The sequence below is a fragment of the Lepisosteus platostomus genome, chromosome 22 (genome assembly GCF_059453375.1).
Source record: "Lepisosteus platostomus isolate fLepPlt1 chromosome 22, fLepPlt1.hap1, whole genome shotgun sequence".
Classification (NCBI taxonomy): domain Eukaryota; kingdom Metazoa; phylum Chordata; class Actinopteri; order Semionotiformes; family Lepisosteidae; genus Lepisosteus; species Lepisosteus platostomus.
In genome coordinates this window covers 15720121-15746165 of record NC_142632.1, presented here as the reverse complement: position 1 = coordinate 15746165, position 26045 = coordinate 15720121, and the positions used below count along the sequence as shown (strand labels likewise).

At 41.8% G+C, this 26045-nt stretch overlaps 1 protein-coding gene across 2 annotated transcripts; it reads right to left on the bottom strand.

Moving 5' to 3' along the window:
- Positions 1–107: 107 nt before the first annotated feature.
- rabep1 (rabaptin, RAB GTPase binding effector protein 1) lies at positions 108–25235 on the bottom strand. 2 transcript variants are annotated; one of them, XM_088616415.1, is made up of 18 exons: positions 25061–25235; positions 18684–18803; positions 17936–18139; positions 16745–16905; positions 16353–16472; positions 15548–15683; positions 14603–14781; positions 14017–14121; positions 12803–13264; positions 12385–12489; positions 11589–11705; positions 11025–11123; positions 10571–10711; positions 10013–10202; positions 8006–8061; positions 7524–7622; positions 6806–6922; positions 108–6611 (listed from the first exon to the last, which is right to left on the bottom strand). In XM_088616415.1, the coding sequence occupies exons 1-18, from the start codon at positions 25104–25106 to the stop codon at positions 6510–6512; spliced, it is 2559 nt and encodes an 852-aa protein (XP_088472541.1). In that variant the 5' UTR covers positions 25107–25235; the 3' UTR covers positions 108–6509. The 2 variants fall into 2 exon arrangements, with proteins under 2 accessions (XP_088472541.1, XP_088472542.1); XM_088616416.1 differs by lacking the exons at positions 108–6611; positions 6806–6922; positions 7524–7622; positions 8006–8061 and adding an exon at positions 9032–9565.
- Positions 25236–26045: the final 810 nt, after the last annotated feature.

Below are 26045 nucleotides of genomic sequence, written 5' to 3'. Positions count from 1 at the left end.
AAGAATCTGGTTCTTGCTTCAGAATTGTGCCGCTGATTCTAAACCATAAGAATGTAGATAATGCAAGGCCAACTACATATTAAACACATTAAAACAAAATAATAAAATGCCTTAAATGATGCTTTTATTAAACATCACCCCCACCCAAACAGGTTCATCTGAATCTTAATACCATTATTTAACAATGTTATCATAGGCAAAGGCATTTTGAAGTAACAATTCAATTTAGACTACTTTACACTGTGTGCCTTCATGTTCTAGTGAACCATGACAAATAAATGAATCCTGAAACCTTTCAGCACTGTGGATGATGCCCAAGCTGCTGGTATACACTTATTCATCTGCTTTAGTGAAGATGAATCCTATCAAATGCAGGTACACTACCCTATTACCATGATCCTTATTTCAGCCAAGTCATTATTTAAATATAGCACAGGTTAAAGTTTTTTCAGTGGTTTAAAATATTAAAAAGTTTTTAAATACCCTTAAATGCATTCAATACACTGATAAATTACAATCTGGTTTATTAGCTATATACACACATATGTACACAGTATATACGCTTGCAAATGGCTCCTGCTGTAGAAAGAGTTAGCATGCAGATAGCACTTGGATAACAGACATGGTTTGATTTGTTTGAAGCTAAGCTTCCCAGAGGATTTTCTGAATAACTGGGAGAAAACTTTAGCCTCTAATCCAGTGACTTAGTGTACATTTTTCGTTACCAAAACATTAGTGTTGTGCTGTTGATTCCCATAAGAGCATACATTTAAATCACAACGTTCTCATCAACACTCTCTCGGAAAGAAAAAGGATGTAACCTGCTTTTCTCCTCAAACTGTCAGATAAAGTAGCACGATAGTAAATTCTTCCCTGTACAATAGGTTTCCAAGTGCATACAAAGCAAGAAACAGGAAAAGGCAAAGCACATCTACAATTTTGATTTGGAATTGGCATTCTTTCTTGAAAAATAGCATAAAAATCTAGTACTGACACTCAAAAAGGGATGCAAAATGTCAAAGGTAATTGTCTTAAGAAAGGAGGTTTTTAATATGACAAAGATTAACAGTAAAATCTTCATTCTTTAATGTGTCATTGAAAAACAACCTTCCTAGAATTAGTAACAGTGTTCAGAGTGAATGCAATGTTACTAAATCTGAAACAGTGATCACCCAAAGCACAGGAACGCAGCTGGAGAGCTGAACCCTGGTTTGAAACTGCAGGGGTAAAAACAGTTAAACAATAAACAGAGGCTACAATGAAGCACAAGAAGAACATCTAGAAGCAGTTTTGTCTCACTGGAATGCATTCCCCCCCCACTGACAATTTGCCTATTAAATGTGCTTTTTTAAAGACTCATCTTTGTAATAAGGATCAGAACAATATATGCAATTAATATCACAATCCCTCAGTGCCTGCCAGAATCTTGAAAACAAGGAATAAAGCGTTCGCATTAATATTGTTTTTATGATATTCAGCTTCAGAATGTAATGACAAGAAATACAAACACTTCAACTAAAATGATCTTTAAACCACACATGAATGACCACCAGTTTGTATTTCAGATTAGGCCTTGTTGTGAGGTGAAGGGCTATTTTCTAATCCGATCGTACCACGCCTCTGCAGCATGTTTTACATCATGATGTAATGGAGATGTGAAAATGAACTGTTTTCTATCAATAAAAGGTGCCTAGACTACCTGAGAGGTACATGTATTACAGAGGGGGCTCTAAACCAAGTTCAGATGACCTTGTCTTGTTCACTCGAGATCTCAGACAGACAACTGAACAAATATTTTATATTTGGCTGTACCATCCTGGTCTCAACATAAACATATGTTTTTGAAGCATCAGTGATCAGTGAAGCATTAAGAAAAAAAAGATATAGTGCTGATTCATAATAAGTCACACATTAAGAGTATTCTCATTCTTCGTATGCGATACCAGTTCAGAGAGAAACAGGTGCTCTCAACTGGTCGCTGCTGACTCCCGTATCTTCCCGTATCTCAGGTTTTACCTGAGATAACAGACCACTATAATTGATTTCAATTGTAACTGATTGTAATTGAGAATCTCGCTTCTACCCTTGGAATCTGTTTCTTCACCCATTCTTTGGTTTTAGAAAAATACCCTGTAGCAGGAGTTTTGTTTACGAACAAATGAAGCAAACAAGACTCTCTCATCTCTTTCAATTTCACTATTAAGTGTTTCTTCTTTCGGTTTAAAAAGCTCTTAATAGGAGTCCAGTTAGTGAAAAAAAACAAAACAAGTGTGCTCTGCAGAGGTCCAATTCCCCAATTCCACAAACCTGAATGAGGGTTGCAGTGAAACCCACAAACTGGTTCAGGGTTGATGGTAATTGCTAACCCTATTCAACTTCTTAATAAGCAACTGCAGATCAATTGGTCTACTTGAGTTCAGTTGGTTCAACAGTTCAACAACATTGGTGCTCCAGGACCAGGGCTGAGAATCACCGAAATCAGTATGTATATTCTGCCTTAAAATACTCAATATTTCCACAAAAAAAAAACAATCAAAGGGTGAAATGTATATATTTGGCTGGTTTTAGATTGAACTTGCAGAGAAGAAAAGAAAAGACTTCTACTGGGTGCCGATGTTTGTTGTCAAGAGGAAATATGTTATTTTTGAAGTTTACTGATGCAAAGAAAAGCTGCTTTGCATGTTAAGACTCATTTCTCAGGGGTTTTTCATCATTACACTCTGCTTCTCACTAAATGAAAGATTTTTATTCTATATATAAATATTTGTAAGCTAGTTGCGATGTTACAATCAAGTGCTTTTATTTGATCCATCTCTGCAAATGAATCAGCTGTTAGTATTACCTCATTTTCATTAATTTTACTCGGAAGCTGAACACATAAATCAAATCACCACAGAAGTGGACTATAAGATGGAGTGTTAGGTGGAAAAGGACTAATGTAGAGCACAATATTATTAAATCTAGGAACAATATTTTGCATTCCAAGTATGAAGGACTTAAAACTGCAAAGTGAATCTGCTGTACTGTACTTGTGGTAATTCTACAAGAAAAGGCTGTGCTCTGTAAGCTATATTTTGTAGAGTGAACAGCTTTTCTATACTGCTATCAGTTGAACACCAGCTCTCTGAACACTAGTTTGCCTTATTTACACACATACACCCTGCAAAATGATGGAGTCCACCTCCATCAACTCAAGCCATTTAGATTAAAGTCTTGGCTTCAACTGCCAGTGCGCTTGTTTAAGTCACTGTCTGTGACAGGACAACCATTGTTCGCAAGGTGCAAACACGAGATGGCCATTAAGCCATCTGGTTCTTCTGTTCTGACCTGCGTGACCCCCTTTGAGTCCTGTGGGCAATGGCTAGAGGCTAGCAGCTACTGCTGCCTAACTTCACCATGTTCTTCCCTTGAATTTTCCTCCTGCAGATCCATTACATGATGCAGATGCTGCCCTGGCTAGCACCTTACCCACAGGTCCAAAGCCACTGCTTGATTTTTATCCCTCCCCATTTTCCAGAATTGTAGTCACTCCTTTAACTGCAGACTGCCATGGGGATTTCCCAGCACATTGGACAGTCAGCCATGCATCGCACTTTTGATTAATCTCAATACTGAGAGTAAACATCAATACTCAATCTGGCGTGGTAATACAATCCTCATAAAAAGGTTTAGTGCATAAATGGCCCATCCAAACCCCACAGTAATGAAACATGCATTTTCGCACTTTCTTTGGCACAACACACATTGTCTGCAGCCTTGAAGAGATATTATGTACACTAGCTTCTGAGAATATTTTTAAGGAGGAGGAAGTTTTGGCCATGGGAGAATTCAGGTGCTGAAGGTCTGAATCGGCTGTAAAACACAGCCACAGTTCAGCAAGAAAAAAAGCCCTGGAAACAAAAATTCATCATTTCCCTCAAAATATGCATCTATTTTTTTATAATAACATAATTAGAGCTGTATTTTTTTAGCATTTAAACAAAACTTTAGTGTTTTACTTGTTGTATCTCTTATTGCATGTAATATGTGAATTAAAGCTTCTGTTTTGACTGCTTTGTCACCTACGGTAATTATTCTACGACATCTACCTTTCAAAAATAGCTGGTCAAAACCAAACAGATTAATTAACCAGTGCAGAGCGACAGATTTAATTTCCCTTATTAAACACATGCTTTTCATTTGGCTTGGGCTCGTTCAATGAGACATTTTCTTCTCTAAATGTGCAAACTTAGTAGGAACAGCGTCATAGAATAACCCAGGAAACAAATCAGACAATACACACTTTTCAGATGATTCTTGTTTTTCATCAGGATGATTTTTTAGGAAAAAACATAAAATACCTTATTTTTTTGCTGCTTCTTGCTACTGTAGAAAATAAACATCCTTGTTAAATGCCTTAAAGATCACAATCCAATATTATGAGCACAAACCAGGCCAGACAATTACCTCAGCACCACAGCATTTTTACTTGAAACATTTTTTAGAATTCCAAAACTTTACTTCTGAAGACTAAGACTTGATTTCCCAGCAAAATGTACTCTCTGCTAATTATTAACCAGAGTCCCATCTCTACTGCTTGTGACATTTATGGTTGAAAATCTGGTATAGTTAGCCAAGTGGGGCACAAATACATCTGAATGTTTAACCCAAACACCCCAGTATAAAACAGTCTTTTATCTGAATTGTCCTGTTTTTCATTGTACATGTTGTGCAGAAAATATTGAGGAAAAGGAGATTAGTGTTGAATAATGCCTGCCATTTGAATAATGTTAGGTCTATGATATGATCCATGTTAATTCATCTGAGCTTTGAAAAGTATTTTCAGGAGGTATATAGTTTGCTAGATAAGGTGGGAGATGTTCATCTCTGAAAAACAAGAAAATACAGATAGGACTTCTTTAAAAAAAAAGCTCCTGATTTCCAAAGAACTGTAAAACCTGCAGGATCCCAGTCACTGAAGTCCGGAGTTGCACTGCCCCACTAATTTAATCATCTAATTTAGGGTCTGTATCCACAACGGTTGCAAAACTGTATGAAACATCTAAACCAGGAAACTGCTTGATGATGAAAATAATACATCGGCAACGACACAAAAAGTTGGTAAGGTAAATACAAATTTTCAGGAGTTCTTTGCTCTTTAAGTGCTTGTCAGGCTTGACAATCTATTGCAAGACATTTCAAGAACATGTACATTCTATCAGCACAGTTTCCTTACAGAGGACCTGCTGTATAGCAATGTTAACGATGCAGAATTCAAGCTCCAATATCTACTTGTCAGAATGTCTCCTCCATGAGCACAGATCTGACAGTCTGGACATGATCCAGTGTGCCCTGGCCTCTTGCTAACTCGAGCTCCAGTTCCCACTTTTTGTCCTAATATGTCTGTTAGCATATCAGAAACAAACAGATGTACATACTACTTGTGTGAAATGCAAGGACTGTGCTTCCAAAGCCTGCTTCACCAGATTATGTTCAAATTTAAAACTGATAGTAGTCTCAAAGTGGACCATCCAGATTTCCCACATAATTAAACCACTTGAGAAGTGCACCAAATTGGAATGAACATCTGAAATATTCCACATTAGGACTATTTATGCACACAACATTATATGCCTGTCAGTATTTAGTAGAGACAAGAGCACAATGAAGGGTAAACCTTCTTAATATCTGTGCTGATACCATAACCCTAATACTCTAGGAAGGCCGTTTATTAATGTTAGTCTTAATGTGGACACAGAGACAACTATAAGGGAGAGGTATACAAAACCAAACCAGACATATTTTCTCCCTGGCAATTGAGTTGTAATGCAAATGCGACTTTGTACGACCGGTCATTTCTGAAATGGACATTTAAGACAAAAAATGCATAATAGAAACCTTCTTAAATCACAAATGGACATTATGGGACATGAGAGAGTTCAGTTACGTTTTGTTTGTAGAGCAAAGTTATTACTTCATCAAAACAATATAGCATATAGATTTTTTTTTTTTACAAGTGTTCCGTTTGGGACTCCTTCATTAGCTGGTCAGTTTCGTCTCGTGTTGTCCTCTTTCAGCAGGAGCCAGACAGCAAAAGAACTACGATTGAGAGAGATGTGCCAGTCCATGGAACTCTTGCTTGCACAAAAGACAGAAGAATTACAGAGCTCCTGTGCTAAAAACAACACAGCAGAGGAAACTCTCACCAGAGCAGCCCACCGCCACTTCTCACAGACACACAGGCAGGTTCCAACTGCGCCTGTCCTACCTTATTTCTTATTCAAACATTGTGTCTCATTAGTGTTCTCCGCACCACCAGCCTGCATTTCTCCTTTATTCCGGGACAGGGACAGTTGTGTTGCATTTGTTTTTTTCCTTTTGTTTTAACTTTGTTTAATATTGTTATTTTAAAAATCTCTTTCCACCAGGCCCACAAGTGTCAGCTTTGCCCCCCCGGTTCCTCTAAAAGGAGAGAAAGGGTACAATACTGGGGCAGGCGGGCATCGGTCTGGAGGAGGCCAAGGGCATCATCATGTCTCAGGAAGCTGGCTGATGTCCGTCAGGTTGGTATCGTTTAGGATGGCACGGACTCGCTCCAAGCAGTCTGCCTGGCGGATACGCTCCAACTGGACCTACCAGGAACGAGGGACATCATGGTACAACCAAAATACAGCGGGAATCTGTGACACATTACTTCTCACTTTACACAAAAAATGTCATTACATTATACAGAAAGGAGCCACAAAACAAGACTGAACATATGAGGGTCAGTCTACACTACTAAAGAAACAGGAACAACCTGAACTCTCAAAGTGTAGGAGGTTACCTGTAGAGTCTGTGAAAGCTTGACAAAGTCTCTCTGGACCTGTTCACTGACATCCAGTTCTGTTTGCAGCCTCTGGGCTTTATCCTTCTCATCAAGCACCTGGCTCTCCAGGGCTGCCTGAAACCAACCAGCACACCACAGTAAGGCAAGACCTCTCTTGTGCTGCATTGCTCAACTGCTATAACATGCAGTCTGTTCATTTGCAAGAGATCTATAAAGATCTCCCTAATAGGTTGTTATTATTATGATTTATTAATTTAAGTTTTTCCTATTTGAGGAAGAAATCTTTAACCCCCCTGACCAACACCCATAATATTTATTTCTCTTTTTAATTAATAGCAAACAAAATACTTGGTTTCCAAAATCAAAATGAGGTCCAGGGGAGATGTTCAACCAACTATTTATTAAACAGTAAAAAGGGAAGGGAGAGATCTGGTAAATGTGCAAACTGCTCTTCTTCAAGTCAGCCCATGAAGGAGAGGCAAATTCTTCTGCACACAAACAGCGACAGAAAATTCTCAATACAATATGGAAACAAAAAACGTTTGAGCAATTACCTTTTTGTGTTTTTTTTTAATAAGTATGATACCAAAACAAATCGACAGGAAGGCCTTTAAAAACTAACGGCAGAAAAAATGGCCTTGTCTGCTCTAGGGTCAGGTGTGACAACTCAACTCTTACACAACTCTGTGCAGCCACCACCTTTACCCACACTGACCTTTGTGCTGTTGGCTTCCTTCAGCTGCTCTTCCAATTTGCTCCTGAGTCCCTGAAGTTTTTCCAGTTGCTGTGTCTTCTCTGACAGGCTGCTCTCCAGCTGCCAGGAGACAGACAGAATGATCCCTAAGAGCTTCACTTCAAACACCACAATAATGAAATAATGAATTATTACTTCTTTAATTCATTAATACTTCCATTACAGGTTGTACACTCAAATGCTTCCAACTGGCTTTCGCTGCACGCAAGTTCTGTATGACATTTCCTATTTCATTAATATCCCAATGTAATATTCATCTCTCCAGTCACTACATTTTCATTTTAGATCTGCTGTAGCTTGAATCATCTGTACCTTTAAAAATCGGCTTTAGAATAGTTGGAATAATGTCCAGAATAATATAACCAATGTTATAGTTGGACATTATTCCAACTATTCTAAAGTTTTTCAGCCTTTAGCAAGATACTTCCAGGGAATAGCCTCACCTGCCCCTTTTCTGTTTTCACTCGTTCCAGCTCCGTTTTCAAGCTGGAGAAGGAGGCTGCAGAGTACAAACAAGAGTGAAATGGCAATTTTGTAAGATGTTCTTTTTGAATGTTACTGAACGAAAAAGTCATCTACTCTACAGAGTTTGGGATGCGAGTTGTTAGTCCGTAACGTATCGTAAACTGCTCAGCCCGCTTGCAAAACGGCAGTGAATCTTAGAACATGAGAGCAAAAGTTACTGGCGTGTGAAAGAAGTGTGGAGATCCTCGCTGTGCACTTAACCCCTGCGCTGAACACAAGAGAAACCAAAGAGATGCACAGAGATGTGTCATCTAGTCAATTACAGTGCACCCTGAACCGGAAATAAAGCCAGTAACCCTAAAGCATAAACAGGTCAGGTTCCCTCTGGAGACTTTTTAAGAAGTCCAGCCCATCAAACCCCTGCTGAGATCCACCGGCGCAGGAAGCACTTGGCTACCGCTACCCGCGAGTGGATACTGGACCCCCGCTCTGTACAGCACTCACCCCACTCTTTCACCCTTCTCCTTGTGCTGCTCTGGATGGCTGCTGAATTTCTGTGTGCCTCCTTGTTTTTAAATAAAAATAGATTCCCATGCTGTTGGGAGTTCTTAAAGTCCTTTTCCAACATTGCTCAACACACACACAAAAAAACTTTTCTTACACAAATCAACTTTTTCACAAGGTCCTGACATTGTCAGATCTGTAGAACTGTTAATGTAAACAGGTTTTAGAAACAAAGAGCAGTGACAGAAGCACAATGAGGAAGTGTCTACTGGTATTTTCACACCCAGCACATGGCATCGAAGCCCATGTGTACAGTTCTGTATTTCCTCTGAAGCTGCTACTATGCATGATCTGGATCAGAAAGCAGGTCATCCAATCTTGTAGAATTCACTTCTAATTCTGAAGTTTCAGCTGGCTACTTTTCTGGTTTTTAATGTTCACAAGGAAACAGCTGATCAAAGATATATAAACCCAGCACTTCAAACAAAGAAGTGTCTTCCTTCCCTGTTTGAGACAGGGATCCACATCAATTTGGTCATTTTTATTGATTTGATTTGCTCACAGGGGAAGAGAGCAGCCAAGGAAATATTTCTTTCAAGGTGTGTTTGGCTTCCTGGAAGAGAAGGGAACCCCCTTGCAATTTTGTTTTTAGTTTCTAGGGAAGAAGGGGGGCTGAAAGCAGAGACAAAAATACCAATTTGTCATCCTTGGCTTGCTCAACATGTGGTACGCCTACACAGAGGAAGTCAACACTGATACACATGAGCAACATCATTTATCAATGGGAAACACAGTGACTGTCACAACAAGTAAAAAAAAAGAGTCAAGACTGTAGTGAAACAGAGGTAGCTTAGTGCTCCACAGTGCACAGGGTGTGAAAAGACCTTTAAGGAACTCAGTTATGATGTTTCTTCCAACAGGAGGTATACTTTGTTAATTAGGTTATTAATAGCAAGATGCCTACAGTCTATGGCAAAAACACACAAAGCCAAAGCCAGTTTCAGTGCTGGCTTGGTTCATACCTTCCAAGATGTCTGATCAAGAGTCACCAAGGGACGGAAAGGAAAGGAAAAAAAGAGATTTTAGGGAAAACGATAAAAAGATGAAGAGTTTAAGAGATGTAGTAGATGACCAAGGCCCTGGTGACATTATCACAGGTACCAGGAGAGCTACACTGTACAGAACTAGACTATTTACTTCATTGGGAAATCACTTACTACAAAGTATTGGAAGTATTGACATTTATTATCGCAAAAGAAGAAATACACACTGTCTGACAATTTGAACTGAATGACGTAAGTATAGCTATTATGAACACTAACAAAGAAGAACACTAAAAACACAAGTGAGGCTCACAAAGCCATACGACTCTTTTCCCTTTGTTTTTCCTTGTCTGCAATAATAATCCCTGTTCTCTTACAGTACAACTATCCTTGCTAGTGTGACACCTGCTCTTGAAGAGAAATCCCGTTTAGACTCACCAATCTCTTCCTTGCAGCCCTCGATTTCTAGCTGCAGAGTCTCCTCCATGTTTTCTTTGAGGCACTGCTCTGCCTGGATTTGCTCCTTCAGGAAGAGAATTTCCGCCTTCAACTTCTCCTCCAAGTGATCAGCTGCTGTGCGCGCTGCCACAATGTCCTCCCTGTACTGCAACACCAGAGCCTGCAGGTCCTGAAACAGCGGACAGACAAGACTTGATTTTCCTTGGCGGATGGTGCATTCATGTTTTTCGATCAAAGTCTCAATGTCTTAGCTTTTGCCCTTTCCTTCCACGCCTCTTAGTTAATAAATGGATCTAAGTATCTAATTAGCTGTATGAATGTGTTTGTTCTCTACAGGTTTCCATGTGTTTAGGATACTATTTGAAAATGCTTGAGTCAACAGCATCTTTAAGCCCTTACCTCTAAAAACACTGTGTCCAATGGAAACCATGAGAATAAATTTCAGTGCTTCTCTTCAGTTTTTATTTGACCCTCTGGACCTCGTTGTTCCTATGTTTTAGAGCTGACAGTATGAATGAAAATGACACAATGGCGTACCTGCACTGACGAGGGCATTCTGAAGTCCTCTTGCTGCTGAAGACTCAAGTGTAGCCGGTGCTTCCCCTGCAAGCTCTCGTTGTCTCTCTGCAGTCGACTGAGCTCCTCTGCCACCTGCTCCCGGGACTGTGTCAGGACAGCCTGCGTGGACAGACAGCGCTCACAGAAATCGCTCATACCGCTACAGTCACGGGACTATTCAGTATGTTCCATGTTCTTCATGTTAACATATTTTTAAATGTGTTTTGCATTTAGCAAAAGCATGCTAGCAGTCAGATACCAGGCTTACAACTATCCATTTTTCCTCGCTGGGAGATTTTTGGTGAGTACAGAAAATGCACAGAGCAAAGAGGAAATTAACAAGCAGACAAATGTTGACAGTAAAATTAATTTCAGGTTTTTGGAATAACGTACTACTCTCTCAGTGATAAGATGATAAGAATCTGAAACTCACCATTTGGTCCTGCGTGCTTCTCTTGGCTTGTACCAAAGCCTGCTTCAGATGGCTGAGAACTGCCTCGGACTCCTGGACCTTCTGCATTAGTGTGGAGACCTGCAAATCACCCCGAGGTCAGGAAAAGTGAATTACATGCCTACAACACAAGACATGAAGAGGTAGGCAGCACCATCTGGAAACCAACTGCAATAGCTGAAGCATAACTGAACTTTTGATTTCTTGTTTTACTCTTCAAAAAGAAAGTTTCCAGTAAGTAAAACCTTTACATTATATTCCAACTTTTAAGCCGATAATAAAAATAATAATACAAACGTACTGTACCTGTGTGTGAAACAAGTGTTAATGTGACTGACATTAGTAGTGACTAACATTGCTTTTCCTCCAGACTGTGGATACACTGGATTAGATGTGACATGATCTACTATTTGTCAAGATAAAAATTACTAGGTACATTACATACACAGTTAACAAGTACTTGTCATTAAATACTACTGCCACCGCATAGAACAATTAAGGCGTCAGAACACATTCTGTAGGAGTGCACGGGTGACTGGCGCAGACCTTGGCACTGGTCTCCTCGCTGCTCTGTTTCACAGATTCCTCCAGTTCCTGCTTCTCACTCATGGTTTTCTCCAGTTGGTCATTGGCCTGTCGAAGCATCACCTGTAACTTCTTCACCTAGGATTAAAAGTGACAGAAAGACATGCAATGAGATCAATTTTTAACTTGCGCACTCTTTGAATGGTATTAGGAAACCAATCACTCTCAACTAAAGAGTTCGTAAAGCAGCAGTGGTTAAATCTTTGAACTCATAACTGTAAAGTTTAAATCATGTTAATACTGTAAGGTGTGGGTGGCAAAAGATACTGGAAGATATGAATTTGGACATTAAACAGTGGGGGATAACATTATGCAACAGCATAACAACACCCCAACCTCTGAAAACAACAGGGTTGTGGTAGTACGGAACGGGTCACCCAGCTCTGTGACCCTGGCTCCTCAAGAAATGGCTGGATTAGATCCTCAGATCAATTAGCTACTAACTACCGAACAGGCAAGACGGACCAAATGGCTTCCTCATATTACTAACCTATCTTACACTTTTCAAATTCCATCCTCCAGTAAAAAAGTGCAGAACAGGGACACATGACAATTACATTAATTTAATAAGCGAGTTATTTCAGCATTTACATTTAATGTTAACTCTGAGGAAGTGCAATTTCCTCTATTCTAGTGCAGTATGGGTGCAGGGCTGTAATTACGCCACAGGTGCAGTCTTTTCGTTGGCTATTCCAAGTCACAGAAAAGGCAACTGCAACTCTCAACGATGAAATAAATGCGGTGAGGTGTGGCGGACCTGGTCACGTGTCTCTGCCTCTTGACCTTGAATGACCTGCAGCTGCTTTTCATAGTTAGAACACATATCACAGCGGCGGCCCAACTTCCTGCCAGCATTTTTCACCTGTAAGAAAAATGCATTGCAATAACGATTAATATACCATTCTGGTGTCAACCAAAGCGTCCAACTCTGCTGCACTATAACAGACGCACACCAATTAACTTCTGCTCTTTCAACCGACCCTTGCTTTCTACTTTTCAGCCAATACATGGTTGACTCCACAGGTGACATTTCTGCCCGATCACATCACCTATTTAATTTAACTAGCTATCGATTTTGTCCACATCACAATAGTCTGCATTCCCAAATTTTGTACACTTTCCGTATTGCCTGCAAAGTGCACAAAAAACATGAATCAAGAAGAGAGCAGTCCAACCTCTTGCTGCAGCAGGTTCCACTCGCTCTCGCTGACCAGCCTGTAGCCAGAAGCGGGAAAGTAGGCGGAGTCAGGAGCCTGAGAGATACTGGAGAGCAGGGAGGCGGTCTCCTCCTGCTCGGGGGTCATGGCCTTGATGGCCTTTTCCTGGTCCTTGGTGAGCAGGAATGCCCCCGTGGAGAGCTGAAAGGAGCTCAGAGAGGACGTATCAAGGTTCTCCGAGCCCCCACAGTCCGCCCCCACCAGGGGCCCAAAGTCAGACTCGTCCAGGTTGCTGGCGGACTTGGCCTTGTGGTTGCAGCCCAGGCCACGCGACTGGAGGGACCCACCGGAGGACCCCAGGCTGTCCGTGGACTGTGCTCTTCGCAGGCCCTCCTTGAAGAGATCGGAGCCATCCAGAGCGGTCATGGGCTCCATGTCTAAGGAATGCAGGGAGCTGTGGATGCTGTGGTTGATGTTGGACTGTGGGAGAAAGAAGCAGGTGACTGGGCAAGAGCACAATGGGGATTTTTAAAGAAAAATGTGCCTCATGTGCCTCATGTTACTAATAAAATTAGCTTAAAAGAAGATACCCCTGATTATAATGCATTGATGCCTCCTATTTGTCCTCTCCGCTGGGACACTGAATGGGCCATCCTAATAAAGAAAAGTACATAATTCACCCAAGAACAGTCCATCACATCAGGTGCCCTCGTATTTGCGTTCAAGCACACCTCAGGTTCATATCCCTGGTTTTTTTCCGCCTCCACTAACAATATGAACTCCAATCCATTCCTTCTGAACAAGCAGATTTGCCTTTCCGTCACTCTTCAATGCGCTACAGCGTTTGCTCGCTCTCAAGGTTTATGGGAGAAATATTACCTCTCTGCCCAAGCGTATTATCATTCCGCCTGTCCACCCGAAGCTGAAAAAAATTACCGGTACTTAGAAGTATTGTTAAAGAAGTAGTTAGAAATGCTTAGTTGCCTTCATCTGTGATTTAACTCTTTTTTAGACTTGGAAACAAGAGTAGGTTCAGCCTGTAAACCCAGTGGTTAGCCAAAACATTCCCAGGGCAAGCCCATGCACGCTTGTTGTTCATTCGTAATTTAAACACGAACAGTTCACCAATCGGGGGCACCACTCCTTTCCAACAAAAGGTGGTTCAGTACTGTATAACTTTTCAAAAACTCCATGCCATCAGTTTTCTACATCCACAAAGATTCTGATTTTACCTCGTCATTAGGTAGAGTAACGAGAGAGTCTTCAGCTGGTTCTGCCTGTTCTATCCCTGCTTCGTCTTTCAGACCCTTGGCTCTCATCTGCTGCTCATCCTCCTCCTATAATAAAACATCATGCCTCTAAAAGGATACTGTGTGTGTAAATTAAGATAGCAAATAAGCTTAAGACATAACGAAACATTAAAAAAAGCTAGTTTAAGAGGCTGATGGGCTCAAACTTCAAATACCTGATACCACTATTGCTGTTGTATTCTTAAGAGAGGTATTTTACCCCATTTCCTATAATTAATCCAGGTAAATAGACATTCATTCAGGGAGAATTTACCAGTCATGGACTGGCCTCAATCAAAGGGGAGCCTGGTATCCATCATACACTAAATAACACAAAAGGCAGTATAATCGGTGGTCCTGTACACTATTGAGGTTAGCAGAGTCTGTTAATCAAACTTTCCAGTAACTCGATTACATGTCCTGGCTATAGATGTGGGGTTTTAATGCATCAAAATGAATGTATTCTTGGCACTCTAAACTGGTGGTGCCCAACAAGAGGAAGGGTCTGGACAATTGTTCTGTAACACACCTGGTCTCTTTTCTTCATCTCCTCCACCTGGCGCAGCTGCTCAGAGGACAAGACGCTTTCGATGCGCTGCATGTCCCTCATCAGCAGCCGCTGGGACTCCAGGAACTGGTCATTAGCGCGCTGCCAGGTGTGCTTGAGCTGGTTGTGCTGTTGCCTCTCCAGCTCTAGTAAGTGACAAACTGTGAAGGAGAATTCCCATTAGACCGGTGCTCCAGAACTCTTACCACCGAACGAGTGACACTACGCAGAAAAAGATGGAAAGTTTTGGTAGAACAAGAGAGAACCATCCATCCAATTTTCAAACCGCTTCTTCCAAGGTCAGGGTCGCAGGAGAGCTGGAGGCTACCCCAGTAAGCAATGGGCTCAAAGCAGGGTGCACCCTACACGAGACGCCTGTCCATCGCAGACATGCACAAACTCACACCACTGTCCCATCTTCCCAGGAGCCAATAAACCTTATAGTTTGTTTTTGGACTGCGATGGACCTGGATGAAACCCATGCAAACATACAACTCGACGCAGATTTCACCCCAGAAGCAGAACTGAACCCTGGGCCCCAATGCTGCTAGGCAGCGCCACCATACCGCCCCAGGAGCGAATAAGTGTGTCTACATCGAAACTTATCTGCCAAAACTTCTCATTCCCCACCTTCTGTCATATAGCTGACTTGAAGCAACACTATACCTCCATTCTGAGTCTAGAGCTCTTGAGGAGAGGAAGTGTATCTCAGTAAATCTGAATGGAAGGCAGAGGGTTGTTATACGTTACAATCTGCAATAATCCCAGTGCACCATTTGTGCATCAAGATACCAGAGCGGACACTTCCTGCTCAGATCCAGTTTTAGAACGTCTAAGATTTACTGTAGTTGGCATTCCCAAACAAGAGCAAACATCAACAGTACTATGAGATAAGAAATACTCGTTTTCTATTGCGTTTTTACTCACCTTCGTGTAATTCTTTGCGTAGCTTCTCTGCATCTTCTTGCAGAACAGACTTCTGGGTGTTCAGGACTGCCACATACATCTCCAAATCTGTGCGACAGGACTTCTCCGCTTCCAGGACGTGATTCATCTCCATCACCTAAGACGCATGAACACAGGGGTGAGGTCATGGTAAAATCACATACCTTTATGTACATCCCGTATATGTCGTTTCTGAATTAAATATCTACCAGGGAAATAGTCAGAAAATGACAAAAACAAGCTAAGCAGCCTTGTCTAATTTTTAACCTCTTTCATGTCAATCTAGGCATCACTTGAGTTATCAATTATAAAAAATCCCACAAACTACCCTTTGTCTTTATTTCAAGTAAAAACACCCTTATAGTAAGCCCACTATTTACACTTATTTGAAGCATTAAATACACAAACAGAAGGCACATCTACAAAGATTAAAGAAATTATAAATTTAAAACCGTTATGCTAATTCTAATCCCAACTGTGTGTAGTACACATTGGGCTTCGTGTGGAGCAGTGGAGAGGTTCTGGACATCGAACTAGAAGATTTGGGTCCAAATCCCAAGCAAGAGAACAGCTGTACCCTTCAGCAAGGTACTTCACCCAGATTGCTTCAGCAAAACACCCATCTGTATAAATGGGTGTAAATATATGTCTCTTTGGATAAAAGCAGCAACCAAATGTACTGGTATTAACAATGATAGTTTTCTGTATGCATTCAGCTGCAGCAGCTGTCAGAAGTGCCTTGACACAACGGCTGCCAGATGCCTTCTTCTTGCACTACCGTACTCACCTTCGACGCCTCCAGCTCCTTCACTCTGTTTTCTGCCACAGTCAGCTTCGCCTTGAGGGCGGCGATCTCCCGTTCCATCGGCATGACCACGGACCGAAGCTTCTCTGCATCCTCCTGGGCCTGAGGCAATCAGAAGTCAGGGCAAAACTTTATTTTAAAAAAAAAAGGGCCCCGATGTCATGAAAGGCAACAACTTCTCCTCATCACACGGGGGAAGAAAGAATGCCAGCTACTCTTCCAACAACCATGTCACATTGCACAAAAAACAGGGTTTCACAAATAAAAATAATATTAATGTGTAGTAGAGAAAATAACGTGATCAACGAAGGCGACGCTGTCGTGTAAGTAACACAGTAATTCAGGGTTAATTAAGAGAGCGTTGCTACGCCAACCTTCTTCATCTCGTTCTCCAGGTTCTCCTCCTGCTGCCCCTCCGACAGCCGGCGGCGCAGCTCGGCCATCTCCCGCTCGGCGGCCTCGCGGTACTGCGCCCACTGCGCCCGCTCCTGCTCCAGCCGCTGCCGGAACTGCTGCTCGTAGTCCCGCACTGTCTCTGGGGGGCACAGGCACCCGGCGTCAGGGGGCAAACTGGACCAGCTTCACCCGGGCGGGTGCGAGCTCACGATTAACTAGAGCGGTCTAGTTCGACTGTAGGCCGAGCGCCTGAAGATCACCATCTGTGCCAGGCACACCCATTACACTCATTAATGTCCATGCCATCCAGGCAGTGGTGAAGTCATTATTTTGCTTGTAAAACAAGTTTTCAGGCTTTGAAGATAGATTTGCAAACATCCATCCGTTCATCATCTGACAGGTTTATCCAGTGCAGGGTCGCAAGGGAACTGGGAGTCTACCCCAGGAGGAAGGCGGGATACTCCCTGGACAGGAGGCCAGTCCACCGCAGACAGCACCCCAGGGCTGGAATTTAACCCTGCGCCCCTGTGCCGTGAGCCAGCAAAGCTAACCACTGCGCCACTGGGCTGCCTTAAATTTGTCAACGGCAGTAAGTAAATTTTGCTGTAAAGGACTGCGTATTTTGGAAAATCCTCGCCTGTTGTAGCAAGCTTCGAGGACCTTTGCACATAATCAACTCCAACCTCTGATGCAAGAAAGGTCAAGGATGTGTCCTGGCTCTATTTTACAGATATTTCAACAATCAGACATAAAAATAGTGCTACTAATCTTTAACTTAACATACAGTTGTATGGTAACAATAAAACAGATGAAAAACACCTTTGTGTTCTGTTTTGATACAGAAAGTCTTTGAACCACAGGAAGATGGATACCTTCCTTTGTTCTCCCGGTTACAGAAGACAATGGTGCGATATCAATAAGTATGGAGAAGGACCAGGTTGATCTTGGCGCAGAGTGGAATCCTCTGGACGCTGCTTTTTGCAAATGTTACTTTCTGCCCTCTGGCATTCCATGTTGCATTGAGTGAGCTTGCTATAATAATGCACTTAATATAAATCTCGAGAAGATGATGCTGCAAAACAGATATGACAGTGTAGCACTACTCATGCTTTCTACTGGGAGATCCCTGCTACAGTGCTGGCAGAGAGACAGTGGGACAGCTCCAGTACCTTTCATAATGGCCTGAAGTGAGGCCACCTCCTCCTGCCACTGCCTCTTCACCTGGTCAATGGCCTCCTGTTTCGTGCTCTCGGACACAGTGGCGACGGCCTTAATATTCTCCATCTCTGCCTGGGCATCTGCTAGTTTAGCTTGCAGCCGGCTCAGCTCCACCTGGGATGTCTCCAGGGAAGCCCCCTGCCTCTTCAGCTCTTCTACACAAACCCAGAACAGTGGGGAAAGGGATAAGAAAAGAAATAGTGAAAGATCTGGAGAATCAAGAATAACACAACAGAAAGCGGAGATTGCACTGAGAATTAACAGAGGCGTGGACAAAAGAGACAGTGTGAAAGCAAAGGAGTTAAAAAGACTAATTGCTAAATTCTGATTCAACCTCCCAGGAATAAGGCGAATCAAAGCATCACACTACTGCGGCTCATATTGACCCAATGCCTGATGAGTCCCAGTGTACAGATTGAGAATGCAAAACTCCAGTTCTGGAGGCAGGTTGTGTCTGTAGGATTTCATTTCACACACACCAGCTTCCAGGTTTTTAACACAACCAGACCAATCTAACTCTCTCCTCCATTATGTGTGTGCTGCAGGCATAAAAAGACATACCAGGCCTGCCAGCCCTTTGGGTGATGCACCCCAGTCTACACGAAGAGGGGACCCATGTAAGAAGACTGGAAGACATTTGCTTTCAGGCCACTAACACCTCTTTTACCTAAGCGTGTAAAAAACCGGACAGCGGCATACCTTCCTTGGACAGGTAGAGCTCCTTGAACTTGGCTCTCTTCTGATTGAACTCCATCTCCAGCTGCTGTTTGAGCTTCAGCTCCTGTTCAAGCTCCGCCAGGCGCCTCTGTAGCTCTCCCACTAGAGAGAGAAACAGGGAGAAACAGCTGTGTGACTGCACTGCAGGGAGATCAGACTGTTAACACTGGGAGCTTGTATTTTTACGTACACATGCACACTAATTGGCATGTTATTTGATTTGACATGTACAGTATGTAAAGGCCCCCCAACAACTGTCACTAAACCTTCCTGGACATTTCTCAACGTATCATACGCCATACATGCACAAAATTAAAAATAACATAAAAGAAAGCCACAGAGTATTTTAAATGTACAAGGTTATGTGGTCTGAAATATCCTATACTTTGATATGGATAACAGCAGGAAAGCAGAATGTTAAGATAGAGAGTATAGGAGTTGAATGGAATAGGACACATACTGTATGGAATCAGATTGGATGGCAGTAGTTTAAATACTGCTTCCGATTTATTCCAAGAGTAAGCAAATGAAAGGCTAGAAAGCAGGGACCCAAATGACATGAATAAATCTACAACGAAAAATAACCTGAAAAAGACAGCACTTTATTAAATGATTAAGAAACAACGTGACCTAGATAAACATGAAGTGTATAATGAGTTGGCAAAAAGGTATAGTACAAAAGCCCACAGTTAGGATATAATATTATAACGGAGGCTAAAATAACAGTTTTTTTTCTGTATTACAAAAGTGAAATGACTGTGTCTCAGGAACGGGAACACTTGAGGTGATAAAAGAGAAATGGCTGAAGGATTAAACGATTATTTCACAGAGGCGAAAGGACTTTGTCAAAGAAGATAAAGTTCTATATTAAATAATATCATTACTGAAGCGGTACTAGAAGCACATAAGATAAAAAAAATCCTCCAGGGTATGATGATATTCTACCAACCGAACAAGAGAAGTTCAAAGTCCACTAACAAAAGCCTTCCAGCAGCTTCCTGAGTCGGGAGCAATTAGAAACCGAAGAGTACAGTCATAAAAGGGTGGCAACACCAAACCAGGTAATTATATACAAACAGCCCATGTCTTATTTCTCTTATATGCAAGGTTATGGAAAGACAATTAAAAACAACCCAGAGAATCACCTGTGCAGCATGTTAATAATGGTCTGGAGAAAAGTCAAAAAGCATGCTTAACCACCTTGTTAGACTATTCACTGAACAAGCAATAGAAGAAATGGCTATAAACTAAGAATACAATAAGGTACTGTATATTTAGATTTTCTGAAGGATTTCGATAAAAGTTCTTAATGAAAGATTAATTCTCAGAAGAAGGCATGCAGAAAAACTTACATTCCTGGAGTGTAATTTCAATTCAGTCAGAATATGTTTGGAAGCAATAAAAAAAGGTAAACACCTTAGTTCAATCTGTAGTATGTAAGTAAAGGTATGTTATGCTGAAATTGTAAAACACGGCAGCAAGAAAAATACTGTGTCACTAGAAAGAAAGATAGTGCTGGTCTGGTATCAGTCTTGACAAATCCAAACAGACATAAACCCAGGCTGAAAGAGTACCTATACTGACATATTAAAAAAAAACCTATCACTGCAGTCGTGAACAGAGAAGACCAGACAGACATCTGATTCAAGTATTCAAAACAATGACAAAATCAACCCAGTGGTTTTCTGAAGAATCGACAGGGAGACACAAACCTGAGCACAGGTGAAAATTACAAGTACTGTAGGTGCTTTTAAAGCTGAGATCGGGGTACACATTTTACACAAAGGGTTGTGAGAGCCTGAAACAAGCTGCCCAGCAATGCTAGTAAAAAGGATGCCCACGCTGCACTCAAGAAATGTCTGGATAAGTCTGAGGACTTGTACTCACAGGCTGTGATGTGATATGGACAATGGTGCAGGCCTTACTACATTAATTCTGCAAAGACATGGGTATTTCCCTCATCATGGAAAAAGATAAGAACGTGTAAAGGTTCTCAAGATTTTAAAACTACCAAGAGAGCTTAAAATAATTTACATTTTCCTGAATGTGTCTGTAATAACTAAAATGATCCTTTATCACAGCACCTCACATTCTCATTGAAGAATGCACATTGAAGTGTCTCCCAGATGAGTTCTCTCTGACTGGAGAAGCCACACATCTATCGCCGACATCACTGTAAGCCTGCTGATGTCCAGCTAGTCACAGGAGTTGCTGTCATACTAAACATTAAAACAACAACGGCCAACAAGCTCCTAACCTACCCTGGCAGAGCTCATTAATTGCACCGCATTCAGTGACAATGTCAGTCTCAGTCTAGTTATGACGGCATCCTGTCTGGTTATGTGTGTTTTATAAAGAACAACCCTCATGAGCTTGTAATCTCACGGCAGCCCTGGACAGACTGAGGATCCCTAATTGCAGGCCAACCTTCAGCAGAATGTATTTTGATAATGCAAGTAAAATAGAGCTCAAAACAGTCACATACTGCTGAATATGATCCCTGACCCCTGGACGTAATTCTTGCTGTTTATCGTATGCTAGAACATTCCAGGGCCTTTAAAAAAATAATGATAACACTCCTGTTTGGCAATTCTCCTAGAAAATCTAAATTAAGAAGAAAATAAACAGAAGTGAAATTTCAATCCAGAAGGAAGTGGGATTCTTCATGGCAGTCCGAGAAGTAAATCGTGACATTACTAACATTTGCATCATGAAAAACAGTGATTCTCCTTCCTAAATGTAGATATCTCACATCTCCATTTCAGCACAGGGGCATTCCACATGTACTCTGCCCCTGAAGCCAGCAACAGCCCACCTAAAGACAATAAAAGACCAATTCCAAAAATACTATAATCAGAGTAAAGGAGAGTTTTACAAACTACTGTTTTTTAACACAAGGTTTCCATTCCATATCACGTATTCTAGACCATTAGCTTTGATTACAGAATTAAATATAGCAAAAAAATATTGATCCAAAGTCTGTCTAATTAAACAATTTTAAATGCATCTGCCCCGAACAAACTGCCTCTCTGTGATCCCCCAGGGCTCTGCTGAACGTACACACAAAGCACAAACCTTTAAAGACAAATCAAAAACAAGAAAAACAAGATGTAAGAACACAGGAACAGTCACAAGTGAGAGGAGCCCATTTAACCCGTATTTTGCATAAACATAGGTGGAGAGAAGCAAAGACAAAGAACGTCAAAAAAATTCATAAAATGAGCAGTAAGAAAGCTTTTTGTAACTTTTTGGGGAATAAACAACGCTACGGTGGTATTTAAAAATAACAGCAGCAGGTGCTCTGCATTTGCTATAAATGAAATTACTACGTTTTTAAAAAAGATGGGAAAGCCAAAAAAATGAAACTGTCCACTCTGTTTGAAAATTCACCTCCTTTAATATTCCTAATGCATGATTCCCTGTGGATTTCCAAGCCTTTTGGAGGTACTGTTTAATGCATACAATGTACAGCATGTTACTGACACTGTGGTTTAGAAGCCCACAGTCCTGCAGAAACACTGAATTATTTAGCATGGCTGGGACCAGCAGTTGGGAGCTGACACACGCAATGAAAACAGCAACAAACTGTTGTTGCCTACTCCACTAAGACTGAACAATGGACTATAACAACATCCGTCACTATCATTACATTTATTCTGAACTCAACTGTTAAAAATACACCTCAAAACGCCTTCTGAGGGTTATTAAAAACTCTAAGCATTTAAAAGTTTGTCTTGTTTTTGATTCACGATTATATGGAGCAGAGGACCAAGTGAATCACCTGTGTTCCTGCTGTTCAATGTCTTACAGCCCTGGGTTTATAACCCTTCTCTGGCTGGAAGATACTCAAGTTAACAGCACATAAAAATACATAATTATTTTAAGAATGGTTATTTTAAATTATAAAATTAGAATCAGAACAGCACAAGAAAAGACTGGATGTAAATTTTATTAGATAAGAACCTTTAACAGACCAAAACAGACCACAACACTAGGACTAATATTACGCACAGATAGTTTTAGGGTAAACAAAATGATTCTAGGGGCCCACTGGACAATCCATGAGGAAGCAGAAGTCAGTCTGACAGTAGCTGTTCATTTTCTTAAAGTGATTCTGCTATTACCATTATATTCTAATCTGAATAGTCGAACCCAGAAGCTTGTTGAAAGGTTTAAGGCTCAGGGAAAGCTGTGAAGACGTACATGAGTCATGCACATTGTGCTCCGAGTACAACGTGACACTTATTTGTGACCCTATAGCCTCCCCCCCCACCCCATTCAAATAACAAAAGCAGAAGCAATTGTATCTAGGTTTCACTCTTGAAATATCAGAGCTTATTCCTGACTCTTAACTAAAATCAAGATGCTCTAGTGCTGTGATTCACATTTACTCTGTAGAGATTCAAATTCTCAGTCAATCATTTACCCACAGGACAAGCAACTCTTTCCAACAGGTAAGAAAAGGTTGACTCCTTAACTTCAAGTGCTTCAATGCACAACTACTCATTATCAATAAATGTTTTCTATGTGACATAATTCTCTTCTCAGCAAAGCCCTGATAAGTGCTGAAGCAACCTGGAACCAGCAGTACACGATGCAAGACAGGCCTGCCTAGCATAATGTCCAGAATGCAAATCCTTCAGCACAGGCAAGCATTTGCATTTTGAGCTGTATTTCTATACAGGTAATTTAGAAACACTAATTACCCTAGTCAGCTTGTTGTTGAGAGGCTGGAGGAAACAAGAGCACTCTCAGGACAGTCAGGGAACATGAGCTGAACATGCAAACTCCACAAACCAGGTGTTCCTAGAGTCAAACACTATGAGACAGCAGTGCTAACCGTAACTCACTGTGTTGTCTCTTCAATGCGTCTATAAGTGAGTAGAATCCCAGGACTGTTTAGGGGCTAAAACAATGGATCATCTAATAAAAAAAATGTTTTTTCACTTTGTAAAAATCTGGTTACTTTTTTCCCCCCATCTAATCCTGAAGGACAGCAGCACTTAGCCGGAACAATATCCAATTCCCTTAGATCCTTAAAGATGTGTCTTTTAATTTGGGAATCAACAGTTATAAGGACTTAAATACAAAGTTAATGTAATCCTTCTAATCATTTCTAGCAATGTTTTAGCTATTAACATGAATTGAAGATAACAACATGATTCCTATACTGTATATGCAAATGTTTTTTTTTTCTTTAAAATAATCTTTTTTATTTATGTTGAAACGAGAGCAATTGCATTCAACAACCTTAACTTCTAAGGGTGAAAAGCTATAATTTTTGCAATTATAGCTTTGTTACTTTTAGTTAACAATTACCCTTCAGCTCCTAATGTGACATACTGTACTATTAGGCACTGGAGGAAAATACTCTAGTTCACTGTGGTTTACAGCTTGTAACGTGAGTCATTTTCTATGCCTGCAACATTATAAAACTTGCCACAACTTCTAGTAGCTGACAACCTGCAAGTGTATAAAAACCACATTTTAAAGATCTTTCCCTTTTTAAAAGGAACAATGTCTCTTAAAGCTACGCGGTATATCGCAATGGCTAGGCCGTACGAATCTCACAGGGAATAAAAAGTGTTAACTTCTTTAAAACTGCCAACTGAACAATTTGGTTTTGCACCGGATCGTAACAAGTGTAAAGGAAATGTTTAAATGTGTGCTTTTGACGCACAACCAAACCGCCTTTCAATTATTTCCGACATCATGAACGAAAGGAAATTCTGCAGACAGTGCTCTACACAGGATATCGCAGCATGGATCAAGCATTAATCAGCGTGTCTGCTGGTTCTATGCGGTAGCAGTGCATGGTGTCGCCCTTATAAACACACTTGACAGGGGTCGAGTCACGCTCCTCTGTCTTCAGCCCGTTCCCTCAATCGCATTACTGCCCACAAGCACCCTGCCCCTCGGGGTCACAGAGAGGAGCGTATCGGCCCGCCAGTAACGGCATCTGCCAAATCTGACAAAAACAGCATCTGAGAAACCGGGAAAGAGGGGGGAACCGGAGAGCCCCGCCAGCGACCCTGAACCCCCCCGCCAGCGTGCGAGCAAGAGCCGGTGACAGGTCGGTCCGTTCAGCGCCACTGCCCGCAAGGGGGGTAGACGGCTTCGCTTGCCCGCCAGGCTCCCCAAAACCTCCAAATCGCGTCAACATCTGAAAACATCAGGTGGTCGAAGCCCCACACGCGACTGTCACACAGGGAGAGGATGCGCCTAGCGACGCGGCAGCGAGGGCGACCCAGCCGGGCGCGGGCAGCAGGGCGAGCCCGGGGCTGTGCAGGCCGCTGGCCTGATTCTCCACGGCACACGCACGAAAAGGGAAAGAGCCTTTAAACACGGGGGGTCGTTACCGTCGTGCTGGGGAGGCGGGGCGGATCCCGGGCCCTGTTCAGCCATGGTGTCCGGGGTTTCAGATCGCAGTGCCCGGCTCACAGGGAGAGAAAGCTGGGAGTGCCCGAGAGCGCGGACAAGCAGCTGGGAGAGACACACATCAAAACATCAGCGGGACGGCCGGGCGACTGCGCATGCGCGGGCGGGGCGCCGCTGACCCGGGGCGGGGGGCGGGGCTTGTGCTCTGGAAGGGGTGGGCTTGAGACCTCAATCTTGCGTGTCGATTCCGTCTGCTTTACTAGAATTTGCAAGGTTATTTAGCGAGTCGACCGGATGCTCATTTTATTATGGTATAGGATTGCATTTATTAATAAAGTCGTTAATGCAAAGTAACTTAATGTTTACCATAAGGTAAACGCTAGGTGGACAGATGGTCAGCCCAGACGACTTAAATCTTAAATCTCAATTTGTCATTTTACTGATTTAAGATTAAATAAGAATTTTGACCAAATAAAGTACATGTTGCCACCCTTGAGACGTGGCTGTGGTTGTGTTTCTTGACAAATATGGACAATAACACAGCTTGTATGGGTCTGTTGGAGATTAAAAAGAGGAGCCAGAAACTGTTTAACATATTACTGTTATTTATTGATTCAAAAACTATAATCATGTACTAAGTCAGCCATGTCAGAAAATATATTAGCCAATTACTAAGTAATATCAGTTAACAAGACTCTGTAGTCCCATCATAATTGGAAGTACAGTATATGTTACTATGCCAGGCAACACAGTGGTGCTGTGGTTGGCATTGCTGTCTCACAGCGTTGGGGACATGCATTCATTTCCAGGGGTGCTCCCTGCATAGAGTTTGTGTGATCTCCCTGTGTTCGCTTGGGTTTGCACTGGATGCTCTGGTTTCCTCCCACAGTCCAAAGACATGCTGCTGGGTTAATGGGCTTCTGTGAAAACCGGCCCTGGTGGAGTGTATGCGTCCTGTGATGGACT